The sequence below is a fragment of the Leguminivora glycinivorella genome, chromosome 18 (assembly GCF_023078275.1).
Source record: "Leguminivora glycinivorella isolate SPB_JAAS2020 chromosome 18, LegGlyc_1.1, whole genome shotgun sequence".
Classification (NCBI taxonomy): domain Eukaryota; kingdom Metazoa; phylum Arthropoda; class Insecta; order Lepidoptera; family Tortricidae; genus Leguminivora; species Leguminivora glycinivorella.
This window is the reverse complement of record NC_062988.1, coordinates 16,729,240-16,753,754: the sequence shown is the minus strand read 5'-3', so window position 1 is coordinate 16,753,754 and position 24,515 is coordinate 16,729,240. Positions and strand designations below refer to the sequence as shown.

Below are 24,515 nucleotides of genomic sequence, written 5' to 3'. Positions count from 1 at the left end.
CAATATATTCTGTATTGGTTTAATGAACGCGTTTGCTCTGCTACGTGTGTTAACAGCACTAACCTGACTAGTTAGAAACTTGGATTTACTTAACTAACTGCAAGGTGTGTACGTTTGGGTTTGCTAATACGTTTAACAAGGGGTTGCGTTATTGGAGAAAGGGGATGTTTGTTTCTATGAACTTCAATTAATATTGCCAAGTAGATAACAAGATAGCACATAATAATTTGATATTACGTTTTATTATTAAGACGTTTTAAAAGCACCAACTAAAACTGATGAGTTTAATGCATATTTTATTGACATCCACAAGTACTATAATTGGATGGTGATAAGCAATAATGTGTCAACCCACAAAAACTAAAAAAATGAGATTTTAATGCCATGTTATAGCTGGATTTTTAAACTTCTATTTGCAAAAATGACCTTTTCATTTTGAAAATTTTTACTATCCCAAAAGTAAAAAAATAGGTTAACACAAATCCTGTATCGTGTGTTGCCTGTTTTGCATTAATGTGTCAAGAACCTTAACTTATTATAGTAATTGGCAGAAGACATATTTAAATTACAATAATGTGTTATGAGGGTTGACTCAACGATTTTTTTACACTTGACTCATTCTTGCAAAACGCAAAAAATGACATAGTTACCCACTATGAGACTTGAATGATTATTGCAAAATGATATTTTATTCGTTGTTTATGCTACGACCCGTGTTATAAAACATAAGTCATTATTGTTAAATTATATTCGGGTCATAAATTGTTCGTTTTTGGTGTAAGTACCATGACACTATATTGTAAAATATAACTGTTCATATTAATTTATGTTTGAATAAGTTATGACTTAGTCCATTAGTATATTTTTGCACATGAATGGTAAATTCAGTACGAAATTGAACATTTTAAGTCATGAATATACATATTCGTTATTATAATTTGCAAACATTTTTTACAAGTACGTGTTTATATAAAAATCTAATATAAGCTACTATTTTTTTATAATTACTAATTACATTAAGACGTGTTAATGTATTCATAAAAATATTGTTTGATTTTTGAATACTTACTGAATGGTAGTTTATTATTTTGTTAAAGATATTTTATGTTTTGTTCTTGTACAAGTCATGAGTTATTCATAATTTAAATGACTTAGTCTATTTCTTAGCGTAAAAAAATATTTTGTTGTATATTTTAGATAAGTAGTTTATTTTTTTTAAAGATGATTATTTGGTTTTTGTAACGATTTTTTTTTGAAAAAGCACAGATAATTTAAATATGTGTCTAGAAATGATCATTACTCTAATGGTTAATTTATAGTATTTTATTCAACAGGCGTTTAAAGGAGGTCAAGAAATATGAGTGGCGTACTTTCCACGAGTATTTTGGAGTCAGTTAAACACCATTGCATACAATACTTTTACAACGACCATGCACTTAAATTTTAATAGTTTTTTTTAATAATTCTCGCGAAATTCACACTGTTTCCTGTATTGCAAAGGTTTGCACTGTCAGCTCAGCTGCCCAAAGCCTTCCCGCGCACGCAGTATCGTTAATGCAATGCGTTGCCATGATTACAGAACCAAACAATGCGTTTTCAGTTTTTTCGATACGCACAATCCTGTAAATGACGAATAACAGTTCGGGAGTAGAAAAATCATTAAAAGGTTTGATTAATAAATAATGTATTGATTCCTACATTACATACCTAATAACATAAGTGACCATGACTGATATGTTACTTAACACTTATAAAGTTAAAAATATGCATAGGTAGAGTATTTTACAACAACAATTTATGTGCTTTAACATGTTTATTTAAGACTCATAGATATTTTTAAACAATTAGCAAAAGTGGGTTAAGTATCATAACACAGTCTTGAAAAAGTTAGACGTCGTCGAACAATTCGCAATAAAAGAAAAGGGCATTATTTCGTCAAATTGAAGTTTGTTTTGAAATTAAGCTACAATAATCACTACTACTGAACGTATTATAGCTGAAAAACACAACAATCTATATAAAAACAATTTTTTTTAAGAGAAACACAAAAAAATGAGAAAAAATCTTTAGACGCCATTTTCTCAAAATGGTTGGCGTGTGGGTTGACACATTGTTGCTTATCAGCATCCAATTCATAATAGTCAATTCAATTTATATTTACTTGAAACACCTGCAAAGGCTACTTCAGCGTTCAAAAATGTACAAAAAGTTTAAGTCTCAAGATATTCAATTTTCTACTTTTACTCTGAGAAATAGACTTTCCCTAATTGACAGTAAATTTTTGGCCTTCGATGTCGTGGTTGCCTTCTGTGCGGAGTGTCGACTACAATGTTCTAGAATTCTATTTGTAGAATTCTGTTAAAAGTTACCGAGATCCGGTTAAAGTGTGCGCTTCAGTTTGAAAATTAATAGCGTACAGGCTTAACAACATAAGACAAGTAAAGAAAATGCATTTATCTAATGCCACAAAATTATCACACAAAGAATAATAATAATAGGTTCTCCACGCAGCATGATACGGCGGCAGCATGATTCCTTAGATAAATTATTTCGACTAGTATAGGTAATACCCACCCAGCCAACTATCGGCCAATTGCGATAACCTCCCTTCTCTCCAAGGTAATGGAGCGCGTGGTTAACAAACAACTCTTAGCGTACCTTGAAGACCACCAGCTTATAAGTGACCGGCAATACGGCTTCCGCCATGGTCGAGGCGCTGGTGATCTTCTGGTATACACGACTCATCGTCGGGCCACTGCCATTGAGAGCAAGGGCTCTGGCAGTTAGCCTGGATGTCGCCAAGGCTTTTGATAGAGTTTGGCATAAGGCGCTTATTTCCAAGCTTCCTTCGTACGGGCTCCCAGAAGGGCTTTGCACGTGGGTCGCCAGCTTTCTACCTGGGCGGAGCATTTCAGTTATCATCGACGGTCAATGCTCAGATCTCCGGCTCATTAACGCTGGTGTACCCCAAGGATCTGTCCTATCACCGACCCTGTTCATCCTTCATATGAATGATATGCTACTATCTAGTAATATACATTGTTATGCGGATGACAGCACTGGTGATATAGCCAATACACTGGTCGTGCAAATGCCTCTCGTGAGCAAGAATAGAATAGCAACTTGTGTCTAAAATCGAGGCCTCTCTTCAGCAGGTATCCGAGTGGGGTAAACGTAATCTCGTTGAGCTTAACCCCAGTAAGACACAAGTTTGCGCATTTTCCGTAAAGAAAACCCCATTTGACATAGCGCCTGAATTCCAGGACATTCCTCTTACTATCTCCAAGAGTATCGGGATACTCGGTGTCGATACGAAGGAGGTCCAGTTTCGATCATTTGGAACTCAAGGCAAAACTGGCCTCTAAGAAGCTCGGGGTGTACAATAGAGCGAAACAGTGCTTCACATCGGGTCACCGGCTTTTGCTATACAAAGCACAGGTTCGACCTCATATGGAGTACCAACTTCTTCCACTTGACTCTATCCAACGTTGGGCAGTTCATATTGTTGGCGATTCCGATCTCACAGCCGGTTTAGATCCTCTTAGCCTTCGGAGAGATAGATGTTGGCTCTCTATGATTGTTCTACCGTCTGTACAACGGGAAATGTTCTGATGAACTCTTTGATTTGGCACCTCCCGCCAAAGAAACAAAGTTCATCCTCACTTTCTCGACACGTGGCAAACCAAGAACAAACGGGCTTCTCGCTCGTTTTTGCCTGGAACGTGCAAGTTGTGGAATCTACCTTCTGAGGTGTTTCGCTTGCGCTATGAGTTTCTTCAAGATGATATGAGTTCTTCAAGAAGCAGGTATTTCCGTTTCTCAAAGATCGGCAACGCATAAGTGGCTCCCCTGATGTTGCTTATGTCCGTGGGCGGCGATGACTGCTTCCCATCAGGCGGCTCGTCTGCTGTTTGCTGCCTATTTCATATAAAAAAGGTACTATTTCTCTTATATTCTCATGAATCAACGGTCGCAATTTTTGATTTTTTTATTAAAAAAATGTCTTATTTAAGTAATTAAAAATATTATTTTAAAATTATTTAGTAATTTTGCAGACTAAATCGTTCACATTGTAATAAGTCAAATATATCGTAGGTATGTTATTAAAACAATTCCAATACTTATGATAATATTCTTCATGACATATATACATATTTTTAATGCTAAATCTTAGTTCTTACTGTTACTACCAGGGCACTGTTCGTCGCTACTGGCAGAAAATCCTTGTGAGATGGTCCTTTTGCTAAAAAGTTGACACAGCGGAAATAAGTTTTGATTCGATTTGCTTTGACGCAGCTAGCGACCTTTGCTTTTTAGTTCAGCCACTTTGCAGACAATTAGACGAGATGAAAAAAGTTTTTAGCGGATTCCACTGCAAAAGGTTGCCATTTAAATCTTTTAGAAAGCTTTAAGGCATGTATTATTGTTAGGAGAGGATTTGAAGTAACAAAAAAATGTTTTTTTAATAGATAGAAATCATTTTGCAAGTGATTTCTACGTACCTACACTTATGTAACTCTTATTAGTTAGGTAACTAACGCACAGTAGGTAGCAACGACCTGTACCTCTACCATGAGATAATCAAATGACATTTTATAGTGTGTGACATTAAAGAAAATGCTAAATTTTGTCCAGTTTCCTCTGGACGAAAGCGTGGCAAAGTAATGATTCCGTATTCCCGTATTTATTATTAAATGCACTAAGCGTTCTTAATTTTGGATACTTCACAATGTTTACATTTCGGGCTAATCCTAAAGCCGCTAAAGTTGCTGACCGTATGTACCAAGGGTTCTTGCTCCACTTTTACGCGAGCAATAATGGCCTAAGGTGGGATCTTCGCCTCTCTTATTATTACGTTCTTCATCAAATTCAATCCAAACATAATAAAACGTTGCGTTTAAGAGTCTTGACGTAGCCCTTATTCTAATAAACCCTGGCTCATTAAAGTTTGCATCTATTTCGCAAACTTGTTTATTTTTGTCTTCTGCTGCTGTTGTGTGTGCAATATTGCATTATTTATTAATATTGACTTTAATTTTTTGTCATACAGCAGCGGAAAAAATGTATCATGTTTGTGTTTTTATTAAATATTTATATAAGTGATCAACAAAACTTGCCTTAAATAATATCACATGAAAGCTTTTAAATGGAGAGTATAATCATATACATTATGTTCATATGATATTATAAAAGACTCGTTTTGCACAGATTTATTTAAAAGTACCTAAAATAAAAAATATCTAAAACTCAAAGTATAGGTAAAAGTGGTTTATTCACAATAAATAACAGCAAAAATAACAGATAATCTTCGGGGCAATGGTGCAATCAGCTTTGCGAGGAAAGAATTTGGAATGCGTTCCCATTCTTCCTTTAATTGTTCAAATCTTTCATTGATATTTCTTGATTTTCTTGCACTTACACGACGTCCCAGCTACTTCCATAGATTCTCTATTGTATTCAAGTCCGGACTTTGATTGGGCCATTCCAAAACCCTCACTCTATGTTGAACCACTGCTTTACAAGATTCGATGAATGTTTCGGGTCATATCTTGTTGAAATATAAACGACCTGTTAAAAGTTTGGCGTGCCTAGGGAAGAAAAACATCTTGTTTTATTTTCTCATAAACTTTCTTCGTCATAATGCCGTTTATTTGATGTAACGGACCAACGCCAGTTGCACTGAAACAGCCCCACACCATTAGGGAGCCGCCGCCGTGCTTGACTGTAGGAGCTGGTATACTTGGGGTCATAGCGAGCATTGTCGGGGCGTCGTATGTACGTAATTCCATCTGTTCCATACTGTAAAAACTTGGATTCGTCCCTCCAAATTACCTTTTCCCAAATTTCGGCAGTCCAAGAAATATGTTCTTCCGCATATTTTTTTTTAGTTGTCCGATTCTCCTTGGAAATAAGTGGTTTCTTAGCAGGGCGACGAGCACGAAGTCCACCATCAATCAGAAGCTTCCTTATAGTTCGTACTTTGGTAGGAGCAGCACTGCCTGCCCTTATTGCCGTTATTGAAGTCTTACCATGTTGAGATGGCGCAAATGAGTCTCTAAGGTTATTAAAAAACGTAGGTATGAACCCTTGCTTACGAAGCTTGCATACCTAATACTCACGCCTCAAGAGATTTTATATCGGATAATACACTTTACACTTCAGAGCAAAAACTACTCCACTTCACTGACTTTCCTGGTACAGAAAACTATATTTATTCCCATTAGGCCCACGTGTAACGCTTATTTATCCATATATGCGTGAACAAAGGCATGTCGTTATTATATCCCGGATTCTTGCTCAACTTTTTCAAAACAGTAACACAAAAGAAAACTTCTACCTTTCCTACTCGTTTGGGATTCTTTGCGCAAAATAGCTGGTACTTTTATAAACTTTGTAAATAATATGCCGAGTTTTGTGGCAACTTATGAAATATGCCGTTGGCTTTAAACCTCGGGAAATAGGGCTTTCTGGTTGCTTACCTTTGTTTACCCAAATGGTGCATTTTGATTGGTTTATTTAGATATTGTTTCTTTGCGTTATTATTGAAGCAATTATTTAATGTAAGTCGTTGTTATCTTAAATACTCACCAACTTTATCTTTATCTGCTTTTCCATGAGCGCGTGCGTTGAAAATGGTCCTCGATATGGATGAAAAGTACCGAGAAATCCTCGACCTTTTATGCGTGAGGGCTCTCATGTTTTGACATTGAACCCTGAACCCAAAAACATTTATTCATCAAGTATTACACATATATTTTAAATTTTAATGTCTTTCCACTCGTTTTAAGAATTTTTTGCTTTATGAAGGTTCATAAAGCAAAAAATCCTTTGACCTTTTTGTTTTTTTATAAACTGTATAATTAAAATACAGTAAGCACTTCATTAGTCTTTTTTACCGCTATCAAGCATGGTTTCAAATACCCCAATGTATAATTATTGCCGGCACAACCTACTTAATTTACTTATACAGACAGTATCTACCTAAGTTAACCACAGTTGGTACAAGTATCTATCTATACCCAAATCTTAAGAGATTATACTAGTATCACCACATATAAGTGGCACTTATGTGTTGTTTATATCTTCATCCATCAGTCGATAAGAGATCTCTTGATGGACACTTCTCAGTCAGTGGGCACCTATGCATCATATCATTATAAAGGTAATTCAATCCCAAAGCCATTTAATCCAAGATGACACAATGCCTCTCAACACTTAAATTCCTACCTAATGTAGGTACGAAAAACGTCTGTTACTGAAATACATTATTTCTATTTACTATTCGTTTGTCATTTTGTAGATGTATCTACGATTGTGACTTTGGTTACCTTTTCACCTCGGAACCTACTCAATATAATAGTTAAAGTTATTTAGATAAACACATGAAAAAACCAGAAACTAAACGTTACTAATTTACTTTTAAGTATAGGTTACTAATAGATTTCAGACCACGATTTTCCCCTACGAATAAAGTCAAGCATTCTTACTTCAAACAAATACTTACACAGTTACACACCTATCATGCACCTATGATAGAAAGCGTTCAGAAATTCAAACCTCAAATATGAGCTGAATCTTACGTAATATTTGTCTCCACGCCACGTAGAATAAAAGTTGTAAAGTTCAATTTTCTCCATGAAATCGCTTTGGCGTCTAGATGTCCGTGTTCCGTGCTTTTGAGGTAAGGTGAGTCGATCTTTTTAATAAACCAGAGTAACACGTGACCTTGTAATTAGTAAAATCAAAAACCCTCCAATTGGCTTGTGATTAATACAACACAATATTCAAGAAATATTTAGTTATCATTCCGACGAATTAAAATTTAATACAACAATGACAACCCCGTTGCAGCGTTTGATCATATTGAATAGGTAATATTTAATTTTAAATAAAACTTCATTTCGACTGATACGTGATACTATATAAAATTTTATTAAGGTCATATCAAATTATTTTGTTCATCAAAGATACTAAAAATATGAATGCTAATAAATTTTATATCGATAGCGAGTTTTTTATTATTATCTTTTTTTCTATTTCACATCATTCTGCATTCACCTCTCGTTCTCTACTCCTAGATTGTTATTACAATGCATTGGTGAAAAACCTTTGTTATCTTTGTTTACATTTTTGTATAGTTGTTTTTTGATTTTTATTTAATTTTCATGATGTTTTTAGAAGTTTATCTATAAGAAAAAAGGTTGTTTTCATGCGTGACGTTATTTTACAATTTATCAATGCATTAGGTACTAAAGTTATTGCAGCAGGTTATATTATGTTATTATTTGATTAGATTAATATATTTTTAACTTCCTCTTTACTTCACTGGTTTTGCGACCCAAAAAGGGTCTTGGTCTCCAACATTAAAGATCGCGAATCTATCCTGCGCCATTTCGTGCAACTTAGATTACCTACTCTTAATAAATCTGGATAAATTTTGGATAATATTTCGTTCCTATCTATGTACTTAATAGCAAATTGTGGAATAAAATGGTGATAGGAATAACAACATCCTGTAAGCAGCCCGTCGATTTCAGTCACACGAGCTATTTCTCAACTACATACGGATGAAAAGTATTCGATAATGCCGTCCTTATCGCACTCGTGACGGGTCGAGTTGAAAATAGTTCTCCTTTCACGTTCAATTCGGTTGTTAGGAGGGCATGGACCCAGAATTTGTTGAATAGAAATTGAGGTTCTTGATAGAAAAGAAAACTTGTAAATGAAGAATATTTTTTTTACAATTTGGGATTTTCTTTATCTATAGGGAGACTATCCAAAGTAATTAAATATTAAAAAAATAGAAAGAAGAAACTTCGTTTCATTTTATCTTCTTAAATCAAATTTTGAGATAGATTAATTTTATTTATGAAAGACAAATTACACCGAAGCATTTCAAAGTTACTTTACTAATTAAATGTTACTAGTTACGTTTTCTGAAAATTTTACTATTTAATGTTATTTCATAATGAATGTTGTGAATCACAAAACGTAAACATGTGCACACTAAATAATAAAATAAAATCTGTATTTAATTTGTAAAAAAATATTCCATTTCTACCGAACTTCTGGCCGAAGGGTGTAGTCTTTCGACGGTTCCGGGGCAACCTGCCGAATTCTACGCCCGGACAGACGACGCAACGAAGCCTCGACATTACGTTGTCACCTAAATCTAGATAATTTGTGATGTATTTGTTATGGTTTTATGTATTTTAGTTACTCAGTGCTTTGGTTTTTACTGTCATACTGTGTAACGTATTTGAAATAAAATAAAAATAAATAAATAAATAAAAATAAAGCATGTTATATTTAGTAGGTACCCATTACTAGTGCAACAAATTAATAGGTACTTTAAAGCAGACAAAAAGTATAGTAAGATTGGTTAGGATGATGGGAAAATAAACCTTCATTTCACAGATACAAATCCTGAACCTTCAATTTGAGTCTGCCAAACTATTGTCCCGGAGCTGTAAGTTCTTATTTTTGACACATGACAGCGTCCACAAAACGTAAACTCGCGGGACCTAATGAAATTTTAAATAAAATCCTGTAATAATATTTAAAAAAAATCAAGTACCTACTTAAAAACAATATTTTGCTTACTTTAAACATAATCTAATACATGTTACATTTTTGCAGATCTTCGTTACTGAGTATTTTACGATATTAATTTATCACGCAGGATTTACTTATTATGTCATTTATCATTCATTTTTATTTTTAATCATAGTGTTGTGGCAAAGTCTGTCATTTCGATTCAAATGACATTTCAGTTAGTTGATAGAAATCGTATATTTGTTTAAGCGCCTCCTTGTACATAGGGCCTAATCGATTCAACCAACGTAATTAATCACTAGATTTGGCAAACGATACGTCTTAGCCACATCGCAACATACTTCAAAACAAATGTGTCAAAAATGTGAACTTACAGATCTGGGACAATATGTGAGCCGGCCTAGCCGAAACAGCAATCCTTAACGCTAGACGCCTATCGCAACAAATTATCGTAAGCGTTTGTGCGTTCGTCTACGTACCGTACCCTGGTCACCACGGTTGGAAGCCACTACAACAACTTCTATGCATATTTAATCACGTGGAAGGGTGTTGGTAGAACTGTAGTCATACAAGGTGCTCGCGAGGAACCTGCATAACTTGAACCACGCGTTTCTGAGGCAAAAAGAAAGAAAAAATGTTATGAACTTAAAATTTTTCGCCAAAAAAAATTCTTTTTTTGTTTGTTTTTTTACTTTTTTGGACGTATTTTCACATAATTTTTTTTTATCCATAAAGTTGGCAATTAAAATGAGTTCCTTCATTTATTTTTCTAAAAACCAAATTATTTGGAAGTTTTTCTTGTCACATTTGACATCTATATCAATTGACTACTGTGAGACTATGCTCCACAATTGCGCATCAGCGCCGTTAAGAAACCATTTCTACTGAGTAACAATACGGAAATGTTTTTTTTAAATTGGCAATAACTCTGAAACTAGACGAAATCTAGAAAAGTTTATATGACATTTTAGTCTTAAAATGTGACCAAGAATATGCCGTTAAAGTTATATGGGTTCCTCGCGAGCACCTTGTATATATAATAATTATACATATCTTGACTATTTACCACTTAAGGGAGACGATAGGGCTTTTGAGACTTTGTTCTTGGGTCAACCAAATGCACATGCTTTTGAGACTGGGAGATTTGGCGGCGGTTCGGATTTATGTCAGGTGAGACAACATGATCGGGACAAGTGGCGTGCTCTCATTTGATCACTGCAAAATAGTTAATAAAGGTCAATAGAATTTGTGAACAATATATAGTCAAAATAATCCATTCTAACTCATTAGATACTGGCAATTATAAAATGACACACAAGAAAATCCATGTAAAACAAATACACAACAATTATTATAAATGAAATAAATATAGCCTATTTCAGAAATCAATTCATCAGATGACAGGTACATTTATAATCCATATTTTTATTAATTTAATTAATTTCAATCCATTCATTATAATCCTCAACCTTCAAAAAAATAAAATTGTGCTAAAATATTGATATTTTATACAATGGTTTGTTTACATTGTTGACAATTTCTATAGACATCGATTTTAGTTGGATTGTAATGTTACCAGTGTTACCACGCTACCGATGTTATCCAGTATAAGTCGACCTAGATTGCCCAGACGCGTACTTTCCGAACACTTCGTTTTCGGCGGTTAGTTAGTCCAATCCAATCGTATCAAGGGATTGGTTAGATTTTTCGTCGCATATTTGGTATGTAACTTGCAGTTTGGTTACACTCCAAATTCTCCATGTTTTTCCCCTGTATTGTGTCGATGCATTTGAAATTAGCTGCGGTTTGTATTTTGATGGAAATAGTGGAGTAAAATGGGACAAACGTTAAACTAGGTAAATGTTTAGCTACTACCATGTGCATTTGACGTTTTATAAAGTGTTGATAACTAAATAAGTTTAGTTATCAAACAAAAACGGCTGCAAGCACTACAACACATTTTTAAAAGAAAAAAAAGGGAAAAAATGACACCACCGGTAGGACGTGTGAATGTTTTCGTTGTTTTCTTTTTAAGTAACAAGCGCTTGCAAACGGTCATTACTTAGAATTAGAAATAGAACTCGTTTGACATGACGTTTATTTTATCGATTAATGTATACTAAACCTCTAGTACCTTAAACGTGGGACATCACACTTTAGTGTAATTGCGAAAGTAATTACCTGTCAGTCGGTATGTAAGCTTTTCACATTGTAACCACTGAGTCGTTTACGTAAATTATCTTCATACTCCCAATTCATACTTATGAAAGTTACCTATACCTAGTCAGGGCCGGTTGCATCAACCGTCTGTCACCGTTAAAAGTTTCGTTAAATTTTATTGTATGGAAAGTTCCATAGACATCTGCTGCGTGACAAATATCGTTTGCGTTTTCGTTTCGCGTCGCAGAAATGCCATTCGGCTACGGCACCTGGGCGTCCCTAACGCACTTATAATATGTGCTAATAGTGCGATAGGGACGGCCTGATTGATGTTTTATCATTTATCGCGCGACCATGCTTGCCTGCCAGGGTACGTAACCGAATGGCACAAACGCTCACGAAACGAAACGCTCGTAGATGTCTATCTCTGTCGCTCGTGCGTATTGGCGCGACAGAGCCAGACTACCTTTCGCAGCGTTTCGTTTTCGGAATATTTTATAGTTATTGCTGTTTTAGCCACGGACAATTTACTTACCTAGTACTTATGTTATAATATATACCAAAATTGACAAAGTATAGAATGCAGTTAATGCAATATTGGATTAAATGAGACTTTGCGGTTAAATTAGGTACCTTCATTTGATTTTAATCAGTTCAATGTATTATTTGACTGTGTTTTATTGTATCAAATTAGGATTAGAGGCTACGTAATTAATAATTCGTGAAAAGGGAAAAATAAGTGTCAAATCGAATCAAATTTCGTTCATTGTAAATTCAACATTTATTGTATTGTACACATTTTACGGTAAGTATAAAATTATTATTAAAAAACCGGCCAAGTGCGAGTCGGACTCGCCCACCGAGGGTTCCGTACAAACTTTCTTTCAAACTACCTAGTAAAAATAATCTCATATTTTCATATAACTCTAATGACTTGACTAGAAGACAAAAGTATAGGCACTAATGAGTATTATTGTGTATAGCGCCATCTCCCGGTCAATTTGCTAACTAATTTGCGCGACCTGGTTTTTCAGGGATAATTCTTTATAATGTTAACCGATTTAAACAGTTTTTACTTTATTGGACAGAAGATGGTTTACGTAACATCTCGTATAATATAATTTGAAGTACGATATACATCCGCAAGGGTGGGTAAATTGAAAGTAAAAATCTGAAAAGTTTTTTGTGAATTAAAAATAAAGTATTCATAATACAAACATGATTATATTTTTCCTGTAATATTTAGCATAAAACCAATGTTTACTAAAATTTTCATAATTTTTCGTTGGTAAACTTCGGAGATAAGGGGGGGGGGAACGGTATTTTTTTTACATTTTCCTTCAAAATTCTTTTTTTTTCCACAACAAAAAAAATATAAAAAAATAGCTTATTTACGTTCAATTTGAGCTCTTTCCAACGATACCCCACTTGACCTAGTAACTTGAAATTTACAGTTTGCCCCCCTTTCATTTTGGCCATTTTCTACAATTAAAATTAACATATTTAAAAAAATTATACTTTCTATTTGTAGAGGTTTACAATGTTCATAACTATTCCAAATTTCAAGTTGATAGCATTAGTAGTTCTCGAGATATTTAGGAATGTGACAGACGGACAGACAGACGGACAGAGTCGCACCATAAGGGTTCCTGTTGTACCTTTTTGGTACGGAACCCTAAAAATCAAAAGCTGCCTAAAGTATTTCTAAGATTTTTACAAAACCTTAGACCTTACTAAGATTTTTATCCAACACTTTTATTACTTCCTAAGGTTATCGCTGTTTCAGTGACCCAATTACCGAACATTCTGCCACCAGCAATTCTATCTTATTCCTAAAAAGGCCTATATCCCATCTAAACCTACAATTGTCCGTTCTTTTAAAACAGTTTCGGCTATTTCGTGAACACTATCAAAATGGGTTATAAAATTTAAAATGTCGTATCCGTATTTGACTTTAGTGTGTACATACGACGTTCTGGTGTTGTGAAAAGGAAGCCCTACTAGCTCACATGTCTCAGTCGTGACGTTTATTAGAATTAATGGCCGTTTCGATTCAATTCGGGCGAAAAGCGCGGTGTCGCCATGATATGGCTGTGATAGTGAAGGTACAGATTACATGAGGATTTTATTATGTCACACGTTGAGGGACACTTTTTGTGAAAAAATGCCGTTTTCATGTCGTTGTTGCCAATACGGACGACCGGTCTGGCTCAGTCGGTATTGACCCTGCCTGCTGAGCCGAGGTCCTGGGTTCTAACCCTGGTAGCGGCATTTGTCTGATGAGCACTGATATTTGTTCCTTAGTCATGGATGTTTTCTATGTATATAAGTATGTACTCGTATTTATCTATTTATGCATATCGTCGCTTAGCACCCATAATACAAGCATTGCTTAGTTTGGGGCTAAGTTGATCTGTGTGTAAGGTGTTGTACCCGTTTCGGAATGCGAAAAAAATGGGGAGAACTCAAAAGAAAAATAGATAAATAATGGCCCTATATACTCACCCGCGCCTTCTTGTAGGTTTTTTTATTATTTATTTTTTACTGTAAGTTTTTCTTAAGAGGGCTTTCGTGTTAAAAATAGTGAAATCGCAACCGAGCGCTCGATCATACCGTGTGTGGTATCAAATTAAAGGGCTTTGCGAGTAGTTTATAAATATATATCACATTATAGGACTTTTTCTACTTGGTCTAACAAAATATGAGAAAATGTCCAAAAGTGGTAATAATTGTACCGGTGAAGGCTCGTTTTCAAAAAATTGGCAAAAATCAATAATAGCAATTTATAATCACTAAGACATAACAGCAATTTAAGTAAACGTTGCTGATTAATTAAGTACAAAACTTACTTCGATGTGATGTAGATTTTCAAAGAAATTGTCACTTAATTTTAGGTAATTTCTGAAAAAAATTGAATTCGCCTTAGGCTAGTTTACTCTTTTTCAAAAACTTAAAATAAAAATCTAGTCTGAAATGATTGTGGTACAGAATATACGAATTATAAATTTACCCGTTTTAATATTCAAAATTGTCCAAATTTTACAAATAAGATCGACTGATTCAGCTCTATACGTGCGTTTTTCTAAACGTGCATTAGAGAAAAATTCATAATTAATTTAGTAAATTAGTTTTCAAAAATCCAGTCTTATAAAAATCAAGATAATAAAATGCTCTAACTGGAACTTGAATTAAATAAATCTATTGGATAACGGAAAGTGTAGTATTTCACCGACTAAAACTATCAATTTTACATTCTTTTGACGTTTTTTTTGAAAGCAGCCTTAAATTACATTTACAAAAGTGCCACTATTGTAAAACCTCTTTTGGTTTAAATCCACGGCTTTTCCGCTCGTCGTAAATTCACAATATTTCAACCGCAATTCACAACCGCCATGAATGTCAACAATTTTCTTCTTCATGTGACATATTCTTTTTCTTCTATTCTTTTCCTTTTTTTTTAAATCTTGTTCTATATACAACGCCTTTTGCGCATGCCCATAAGTTCCCCATACGAGATATATATATAATATGTTAAAATGATATGAGAGCGAGACATGGTAAATTTAAACAATTTAGAATGCGGTCCCAAACTATATATGGTATTGAAAATTTACGTGGATCTTTTTACAATTTTAAATAGGTCCTATAATTACTAGGAAACATCTTTAAGCATTCTTTTTTCAATATAATTAGCAAGTGGCGTATCTGAACTTCCTGTATAGTCTGAAAAAGGTTTAACGAGGTCATTGAACTTCCCAATTGTCATTTACCTAAAATAGGGAAAAGGGACAAAGGGTAGAAAAAGGAAATAGAGGCGTATAGGATGAAGCGGATGTACTTTATAAAGCCGTGGCCTGCGTGGACGGCGGTAGCGCGACGGCGATGCGATGTGATGCGGCGCGACGAAATCAAACCTTCGATGTCTATGGAAGTGTCTTAGGTAGGCGACGTCGATGAATTATCGATGATAGGCGATGCGATGCGACGCGACGGCGACGGTCGCGCGACCGTCGTTCACGCAAGCCACGACGTAAGAGTGGCGGGAAAAATGTATATTATATGCTGATGTTTTCCGTCTTCGTAATGGCTAAATTAAGCTGCGGGTAAATAGTAATTCGGTAAATTTACGTAAAATAAAAAATCTAAATAACTAAAAACTCCTTAACGCCTTAATTTATCGTGCGTTCGAAATTCGAAAATCTCCCAAAATTTTTTTTATACGACCTTTCTGAGAAACCAAACTTGTCCGTGGAGCATAATAATAATATATACTTAACTGAAATAGTAGCTAACGCAGACAAAATGAAGGCAGGGCAGATGGACCAAAATGTTGACAGACTGGTGGCCGCTTTGGGATGTAAGAAGCGCCTGGCATCCATTCTCTCTTTGGGTGGACGACATTCGGAAATACGCGGAGCACGTCTGGATGAGACATGTCCAGGACCGGGATAGGGGGCATAACGAAAGGGAGGCCTTAACTAAAATAATAATATGTAAATTTTATATTTTCGACACAAAAAATGAAAAATTTAACGTAATTCTGAACAATTATTAATTTGAAATGTATACTTACCTAACTGAATTTATGATTATCGCGCAATTGTAATAATATATTATACTAATCGCATAATTTACGTTTAGTCTTAAATGTATGTGGCTGTTTTAATATGACTTGTAAAAATGTATAATTTTTTACCAATAAAAGAACTGAAATCTGAAATCTGAATATACTCAGCAAAGGGCAATTACTTAGAGGCTAAAATGATGACATTGATGATAAGCTAAGTGTGGTCGCGCGATAAGTGATAAAATAGCTGGCCGTCCCTATCGCACTTACCAACGGTGCGATAGGACGCCAGGCTCCCATGATCCGTGGCAAAATGCCGAGAAAACGCAAGGACGATGATGAGAATACCTAGAGCCTTTACGCTCTATTCGCCAGATCTTTTCAATTTGTCCTATAAGGTCTAAGTTATAGGTGTTATAAAATTTAATTACCTATGTAGTATTTCATTTATAAGTGCAGCTTCAAATTCAAGCCGTGTACCACGAACCTTTAGTACGTTACAGAATGTAAGTGATTCGCGCCTTGGCTTACAGTTTACCTTAAAGTTGTTTTTCACGGTCCCAGTTGGTCCATCGTAAATTATTTCTATTAATTGACTCCAAGTGAACAACTCCTTACTCCCTAGCACGGAGCACGGAACCCTAATTGTAAAACTAGCCCAACTACAACCGTACCTGACTCTCGATTTGTTCCTTTACATCTGAAAATTCAGCAGCCACCCTGAGGCATTCGCCTCACGTACCTATAGGAAGCCAATGCAATGCCTCTAAAACAATATTAATGTGAAGGCCCATCTCTCAGACTCCAAAAGGGCATAAACGCCTAACAAACAACATGAACTTAAGTTCTTTTAATTCAATACCAGGTCAGGTCACTTGGCATTTTGCCAGGCGCACTGCTGTTGTGCCTGATTTAATTTAGCTCGATTTTCCGAAAGAGCTTTAATAAAGCGTAATGAAACGAAAAAGGCTTTAAGCATGCTTTTTGCTGTAGGTTGTGTAAGTTTTGCAATAATTTTGGCTATAGAACGCCAATTGTTTTTACGAGAGTTCTTTACAAGCAACTTTTCTTTTATGGTTTTTATAACTGTTTGTTAAAAGGAATTCTTTTTAGTATTCCGTTTATGTGAACTTTATGAGAAGAAAATGTCGGTCTAGGCACACCTCGGACACTGGCGATCAAATATATGAAAGAGGCGCGTTCCTAGCACACATTCTAAGCTCGTGTATGAGTGAGATATGACAGGTCGATTGTTTGCGTTTTGACAGGCGGTAACTATGAGGTAACCGAGAGCGGGTGGGGGGCACTTTCAGTTGGGAGCGGAAGTGGCCATACTGTAGGATAACTCTTTATTATACTGTGGTCTAGGTGTTAAAATACTCGTATTTTCCAGTTTCCTCATGCCCTCACTTTTGTACTAGAAAATGGAGGAGGAACCATATTAATGACGTGCCACCCTTCCTAACGAACTGTGAACTTCCATGACGTACGAAAGGGAACTGGTTCTATCGCACCAATATTAACGAGCGATAGAGAGAAATTGCCACTTCGGCTAGGCAGGTAGTTGTCTTGACTTGTCAAACCGATAGAAAAAATATTTTAATATAAATAAGCCTTAAGACGATACGGTAGGGGTCAATTCTCCATATAAACGCTCTCGACTATTTCCTCCCTGGTTTTTGAAGATAGAGCAATGATTTTTTCAGTACAGATGTTGTTTTTTTTTACGCACTAGTGCGAGAAGTGGTTCATTATATGTTAGGTCGAAACTTTGGAGGCTCATCTGTACTGAAAAACGTCGTACGATACACGTGCGAAAAGGAAATTCGTAACTCGTGTCGATTTAAAACACTCCCTTCGGTCGTGTTTTAATTTATCGCCACTCGTTTCGAACTTCCTTTTTTACGCACTTGTATCGTAATGTACTATTTCAACACAGATTGTTATTATTTTTATCTGTGTCGGACCGTATTGATTTTTTTGATATTCTGCTTTTTAAAGATTCTGGAGCCAATCAAAAATTTCTAAAAACGGCCTTTTTCATTGTGGCGCAAAAAAAGGTGTGATACTCAAGATTGGTAACAATTAACCAAAAAAGCTAAACGGTCCCACATAGATTATTTCATTGTTATTCAGATTCTCAAATTTTGTTCCGATTGATTAAGTTTTGAAGGAGGAAAGAGTCGAGAGCGGAACCTCGATTTTAAAGATTTTTTGAAATATCTTTTGACTGAGTTGTTCTTGATGAATTTTTTTTTTCGATAAATCTAGTTAATAACACTTGTATATTTATCAGGTCAGATGGCAGTTGCTTTCGTAAAAACTAGTGCCTACGCCAAATCTTGGGGTTAGTTGTCAAAGCGGACCCCAGGCTCCCATAAGCCGTGGCAAATGCCGGGATAACGCAAGGAGGATGATGAACACTTGTATATTTAACTAAAATTCCCAAGTCGAAAGGGGGGCTCCTTTCCAATTTAGCATTTTCGCTACCGTATCCACTTAAACCTGACTACTCGTGCGTATTCCACGATACAGCATTAGAGTGTGCTACGAGCTACGATGTTGATGTCGTAGCAAACGCAGCGTAGCTTGGGTAGGTAAATATTATTATATTCTGTCCGGTATAAATGGCGGGTTTAGGCGGCGTATCGCTTGACGCTTACCACGTTCAACAATTCGTCTAAGACTAGATTTCGTCTAAGTGTAGAGCGTGTCATATATAATATTTTTGCTGACTGAAATTGTAAAGTCGTACTAAGTATAACAGTTAAGGTACAGCGGGGCAAATCTCGACTGGAGGGCAATTGTAACTGATCCATTTTTTCCATTATTACCCTATGATGTTGAGTTCTACATGTATCTACTGAACACGCCTACCATGTGTAACCGGTGGACACTCTATTTAATAAACATCATCATCATTGGCCACGACATCTTAGCAGATGATTGTTGCAGTGATTTTATTGTGTAGTGCCGGTACATCGTCTTTGGTGGCTTAGTAGTCCGATGGCAGTACGACACCTTTTGCCACATATTGGAAAAATGGACCAGTTACATTTGCCCCCAATCGATATTTGCCCCGCTGTACCTTAACTGTTATACTTAGTAGGTACGACTTTACAATTTCAGTCAGCAAAAATATTATATGACACGCTCTACAAATACGTTCAGGCCAGGCCCCGAAGCCGAATGGCATTTCTGCGACGCGAAACACGACCAAAACGCCGCAGAAATGTAGTCTGGCTCTGTCGCGCCAATACGCAAGAGCGACAGAGATAGATAGCTACAAAAGAGATATTATCGTGAGCGTTCGTGGGTGTTTGTGTATTCGGCTACGCACACTGTTATACTTAGTAAGACTACAATTTTAGAGAACAAACATATTATATGACTCGCTCTACAAATACGATCAGGCCCTGACGTTTTTGATACCTTCGTTTTGTCACATAATTATTATTACTTGTCTGTCTTTTCCATATCTCGGGACCATGGGGTCCCGGACCTTTGGGAGGCATGCGTGGGGCCGAAGCCAACAGCGCAGAGGCCCTTTTAGACATTTTAAACTAAAGGCAAGGGATACACGTGGCGGATACCATCCCCGAGCGCACAGTATGATACAACCGGAGATGGTCCCCGCCAGGTGCAAAGACTATTGCAGTGCAGCACTTTTATGCTACGATGGGAGCTAAGGTCATGGGTTATTGTTTTGAAAGTTGGATGAACTGGTTAAGGGGCTATGGGAGGAGACTATCGGACACCTTTTTTTTTTAAGAGGGAAAATGCATTACGCATACCTCCCAGGCGCGGGGACGGGCCTGGGATGGTCATGTGGGACTCTTTAGGCTGATGAGACCTGGTTTACCCACTAAAACCCCTCTGTCGCCGTCGCCTTGCTATACGGCGAGGTCCCAGGCACTCCGAAGTACTCGTCCGCAACTAGACTATCGGACACCTGCCGTGACAATTTGTCTCACAATTTAAAAGGCAGGCGGTGACTCGCCAACTCACCCACTTATTATTACCTACTATTATTAGCGTACGTCACTAACTTATATTTTGTACATTGTGTACTTTCTATAAAATATGCATAAAATATCTTGTGTACCGAATTTCATCTAAAAGGATAATATTGTATGCCACTAGCGTAAAGCAGGGAAGCACGTTTCACTCAATTTCAGCACGTAAACTAATCTCGTGGGTGGACATTTAATAATATTCCGGCATAAATTACTCCGGTCAAATACCCCAATTAATCCTGGCTGCGGTTTATTAGGCTAGGTATTCTAGATAATCTAGGTACCGAGTGCAGGAACACCTAGGGACTGACATCATCAATCTCCTTGCGGTATCCCAGCATTCGCCACAGCTCATGGGAGCTTGGGGTTCGCTTTGACAACTAATCGCGTAGACACTAGTTTTTACGAAAGCGGCTGCCATCTGACCTTCGAACCCGAAGGGTAACTGTGGGCCTTATTGGAATTAGTTCGGTTTCCTCACGATGTTTTCCTTCACCGAAAAGCGACTGGCATATCAATTGACATTTCGCACATAAGTTCCGATAAACTCATTGGTACGAGCCGGGGTTCGAACCCGCGACCTCCGGATCAAAAATTGCACGCTCTTTACCGCTAGGCCACCAGCGCTTTTTTCAGCGGTTTATTATTTAGGCTAGGTATTCTAGATAATCTAGGTACCGAGTGCAGGGCTCAAACCTAGGGACTGACGATGGATGTGAATATTTGAAAAAGGCTTTTAAAGCTGATGTTTTCTTCCATTTCATTTTGAAAAATCACGGTAAATTAGATTTAAGTCAGTGTTTCTACTAGTTCAGTATGTAAATTATTAGACTGACTAAAACATATCGACCTCAGTAGTTTGGTTCAGTTATTGTTGTTCTTGTTGAAAAGTATAGTAGCAGAGTCACTTAAAATATTTCGGATTTTTAAGGAAAATAATCAAAATGTTTTATCACAAATATGTAAATAACAAGATAAAAGAAAAACGTACATTGTCATTTTACAACATGACTGACTAATCGAATTTAAGTATGCCCTAATGATGGCTTTGCTGTTAGCACAGCAGTAGGCATTAGCACAGCAGTAAGCATATCGAAATTGCAACTCACGTTACACCACGTTTTTAAAATAACTTAATTTTAAAATATTAATAAATATATTACGAAAAAGTTCAACGACTTCAAAACATGTTTTGCTTTTTGGAAACCGTTTAATTAAAACGAGTAGCGTTGTTTTTACATATCTTATAAAAACATTATAAGGAGCCCACTTAATATTCGTGAATATTCAAAAACAAGTAATACGTTTACACTGAAATATCATGTTAGAATATTATATTAAACTAACAACCACATCAGTGGGTTTATTTTAAATAGTTATGAATATAATTATGATTTTACACTACAGCGCACATGTTCGGGACCCAATATAATTTCATTAGAGAGCAAATATGTCCCGAGGCTCCAAACCGTATCGGATACAAACAAGCAACTAATTAGAGTGACGCAGTAACAAAACTCGAAACCCTTTGCCGTATTAGACGTCTCAACTCCTTTGTCGAGCTCACGTCAATCATCATTACAGAAGGGCCTATCTTATGTCAGATCTTCATTAGTCACGTGCGCAGATAGGTCAGTACGATACGCCACGGTGAGCTTCTATTAATTATACCCTACCTATACAATCAAGGGCCTTTGAAACTCCCCGTGTGCAAAAGGCCCTCAAAACCAAAGGCCAATTACTAAGAAGAGCACACTTGATTGACCATCACTAAAAGCTTTCGTTTTGTTCCAGGTAAACGTCAAAGGTTCTGCTATGAAATGGGCAGTCGAGCATTATGGCGGGGATTCTGGGTCCTCGTGCTCGTAAACCAGGCCGGGAGCGACTGGCTCAACTGCGCTTACATCGCGCAGTGTCACTGCAAATGGTCGTCCGGGAAGAAGACTGCCTCCTGCATATCCGCTGGTCTCGAAAAACTACCTCATTTGGCGGCGGATATCCAAGTGCTCGATCTACACGGAAACTCATTAAAAGCACTCGGCCAAGATGCATTCGCGAGCATAGATTTGCTAAACTTGCAACGTTTAAACTTAAGTTCGACAAACTTACGCTCCGTGAGTCCAAATGCTTTCCGAGAGCTCCGCATTTTAGTCGAACTAGACTTGTCTCAAAACGAATTGTTACAATTGTCACCTGACACGTTCCGGGGAAACGTCCGCTTGAGACTTCTGGTACTTAACGACAACCCTTTGAGCTCACTAATTGCGGAGCAGTTTCCGCCGCTGCTACATTTAAAGAAACTAGAACTTTCCAGGTGCCGCTTGCGGAGCATACACCAGTTTGCTTTGGTGAATTTGCGGGCGTTGGAAACTGTGTATGTGCATCAAAATTTACTGACTTATGTACAAGAAAACACATTCAACCTCCCCGTTTTGAAAACTTTGACGCTCTCAGATAATCCTTGGTATTGTGATTGTAGATTAAGACGATTCCACGAATGGTTTCTGAATAGTAATCTTGGGAACGAAGAAGTGATCTGTAGTGGTCCAGAGAATGTTTCTCAAGTGTCATGGCGTTCTATCAAAGGGGAAGAAATGGTTTGTCCGCCTATTGCTGTGTCGAGTCCAAGAGTGATTAGAACAGAGTCCGGTGCTGATATACGGTTCGGATGTTTCAGTCGTGGAGATCCCGAACCCACAGTGACTTGGTACCTACACGACACGGAAGTCCAAAACGACACGATAAATCATAGTGAGATTGTTATAAATAGATATCAAAGTAATTATTTTAATGAATTTAGTGACGATATCATAAATAAAAGTGCACAATGGGTCAACGTGACCATAACTAATGTAACGAGTGAACTGTCCGGTGAGTGGAAATGTAGTGCAAAAAGTTCGGTAGGTGAAGCCACTGCGTATCTGACCTTAGTTTTACCTAAAGCACGAACAGCCACTGCTCGCGTCGCCCCAGACTACTCAACGCTCTTCATGGTGGCGGGATCTATGGTCGGCATGCTGGCATTAGGATGCGTAGCAGCTTGTGTTTGTTGGAATACTAAACGCCAAAGAATGCCTCCAAGTAGGAGTTTTACCGACCAAGAGAAGAAGCTTCTTGATACGTCCTTAGCCGTCAGTTGCGATCGAACAAGCGGCGGAGGCTCATCGTACGGGTTTGAGATGTTGGACCGATCTATGTCGATGGAAAGCGAAGATACGCGATGTTTAGAGCCCGTTCAGATAACTATCGAAGGTCCGCCTGGTTCTTTCCCGCCCCTCCGGCTGAGTTCGCTCTGCCCGCTCCGTATGGCAACATTTTTATATCCGTGCAAGTTTCTGGTCATAACGATGAGTATCCCGACTTGCTCGGCGGCGGAGCCACGCTGCCTCGGAGAAGTCGCACGTGTTTCTTGAAATCGGCCTACGATAACATGGGGCCGAGGATCACGGCCGCCGGCAGCTCCACCTGGTCCCTTCCTGGTGCCAACGTAGATAGTAAGGAAACCCCCGCGCCCCTGCCCCTTTCCACCTTTTCCACTGAATTTACCGCTCTATAAACTAGTTAGTAAGTTTTGAACCATAATCATTGTTTACTTTGCATATTTTATCCGAGAGTTTGTTGTTGAGATAGTATTATGAAGCCTGTTATTTACGTTACATTAATAATTAACACTATTTAATAACATATCACTTTTGTAGATGTTGTTAATTTTACTGATGTTTTTAACGAGTGTCATTTTATTGTAAGTGAAATAGGACTGAGTACATAGCTAGTATACGAACGACTTCTTTTTTTTATCCGCGATAGTTTAAGAACTGTCTAAAGCTACTTTTACTATACAGTATTGTAAATGTAAAGCTACATCCTAAGCTATATTTGTAAGAATTTTTTGATCGAAAACTGTTGCTTTAAATCGGATGAGAGAATAAAAAAGATTGAACTAAGAGAGTGCTTGCTTGATTTGTTTTCAACTATGTAAGTCCAATTTTTTTGTTTTTATTTGAATTTAAATTTATCCCAACATCAGTATTACATACAAATTTTCAGAAAATGCCCTTTAAATGTAGTTACTGGACTTGCATAATTTTAGTTCATTTAGTACATATATAATCATCTAAAGTTAATCACATGAATAACCAATAATGTGGACATAAAAAAAAAACTATTGAGTCTGATGGGTTTTCTACAGTTAACTGAATATTGTCAGTAAATATTGA

The 24,515-nt window shown here is 36.8% G+C and overlaps 1 protein-coding gene across 1 annotated transcript in view; it reads left to right on the top strand.

Annotated features, from left to right (window-relative positions):
• LOC125236054 (leucine-rich repeat-containing protein 24-like) overlaps positions 1 to 24,237 on the top strand; it is a 52,412-nt gene extending 28,175 nt beyond the window's left edge. Inside the window, 2 exon segments of the mRNA XM_048142743.1 lie at positions 22,093 to 23,559; positions 23,562 to 24,237. Of these exon segments, the coding sequence (XP_047998700.1) occupies positions 22,119 to 23,559; positions 23,562 to 23,854 (1,734 nt within the window). The 5' untranslated portion in view covers positions 22,093 to 22,118 and the 3' untranslated portion in view covers positions 23,855 to 24,237.
• The last annotated feature ends 278 nt before the right edge of the window (positions 24,238 to 24,515 follow it).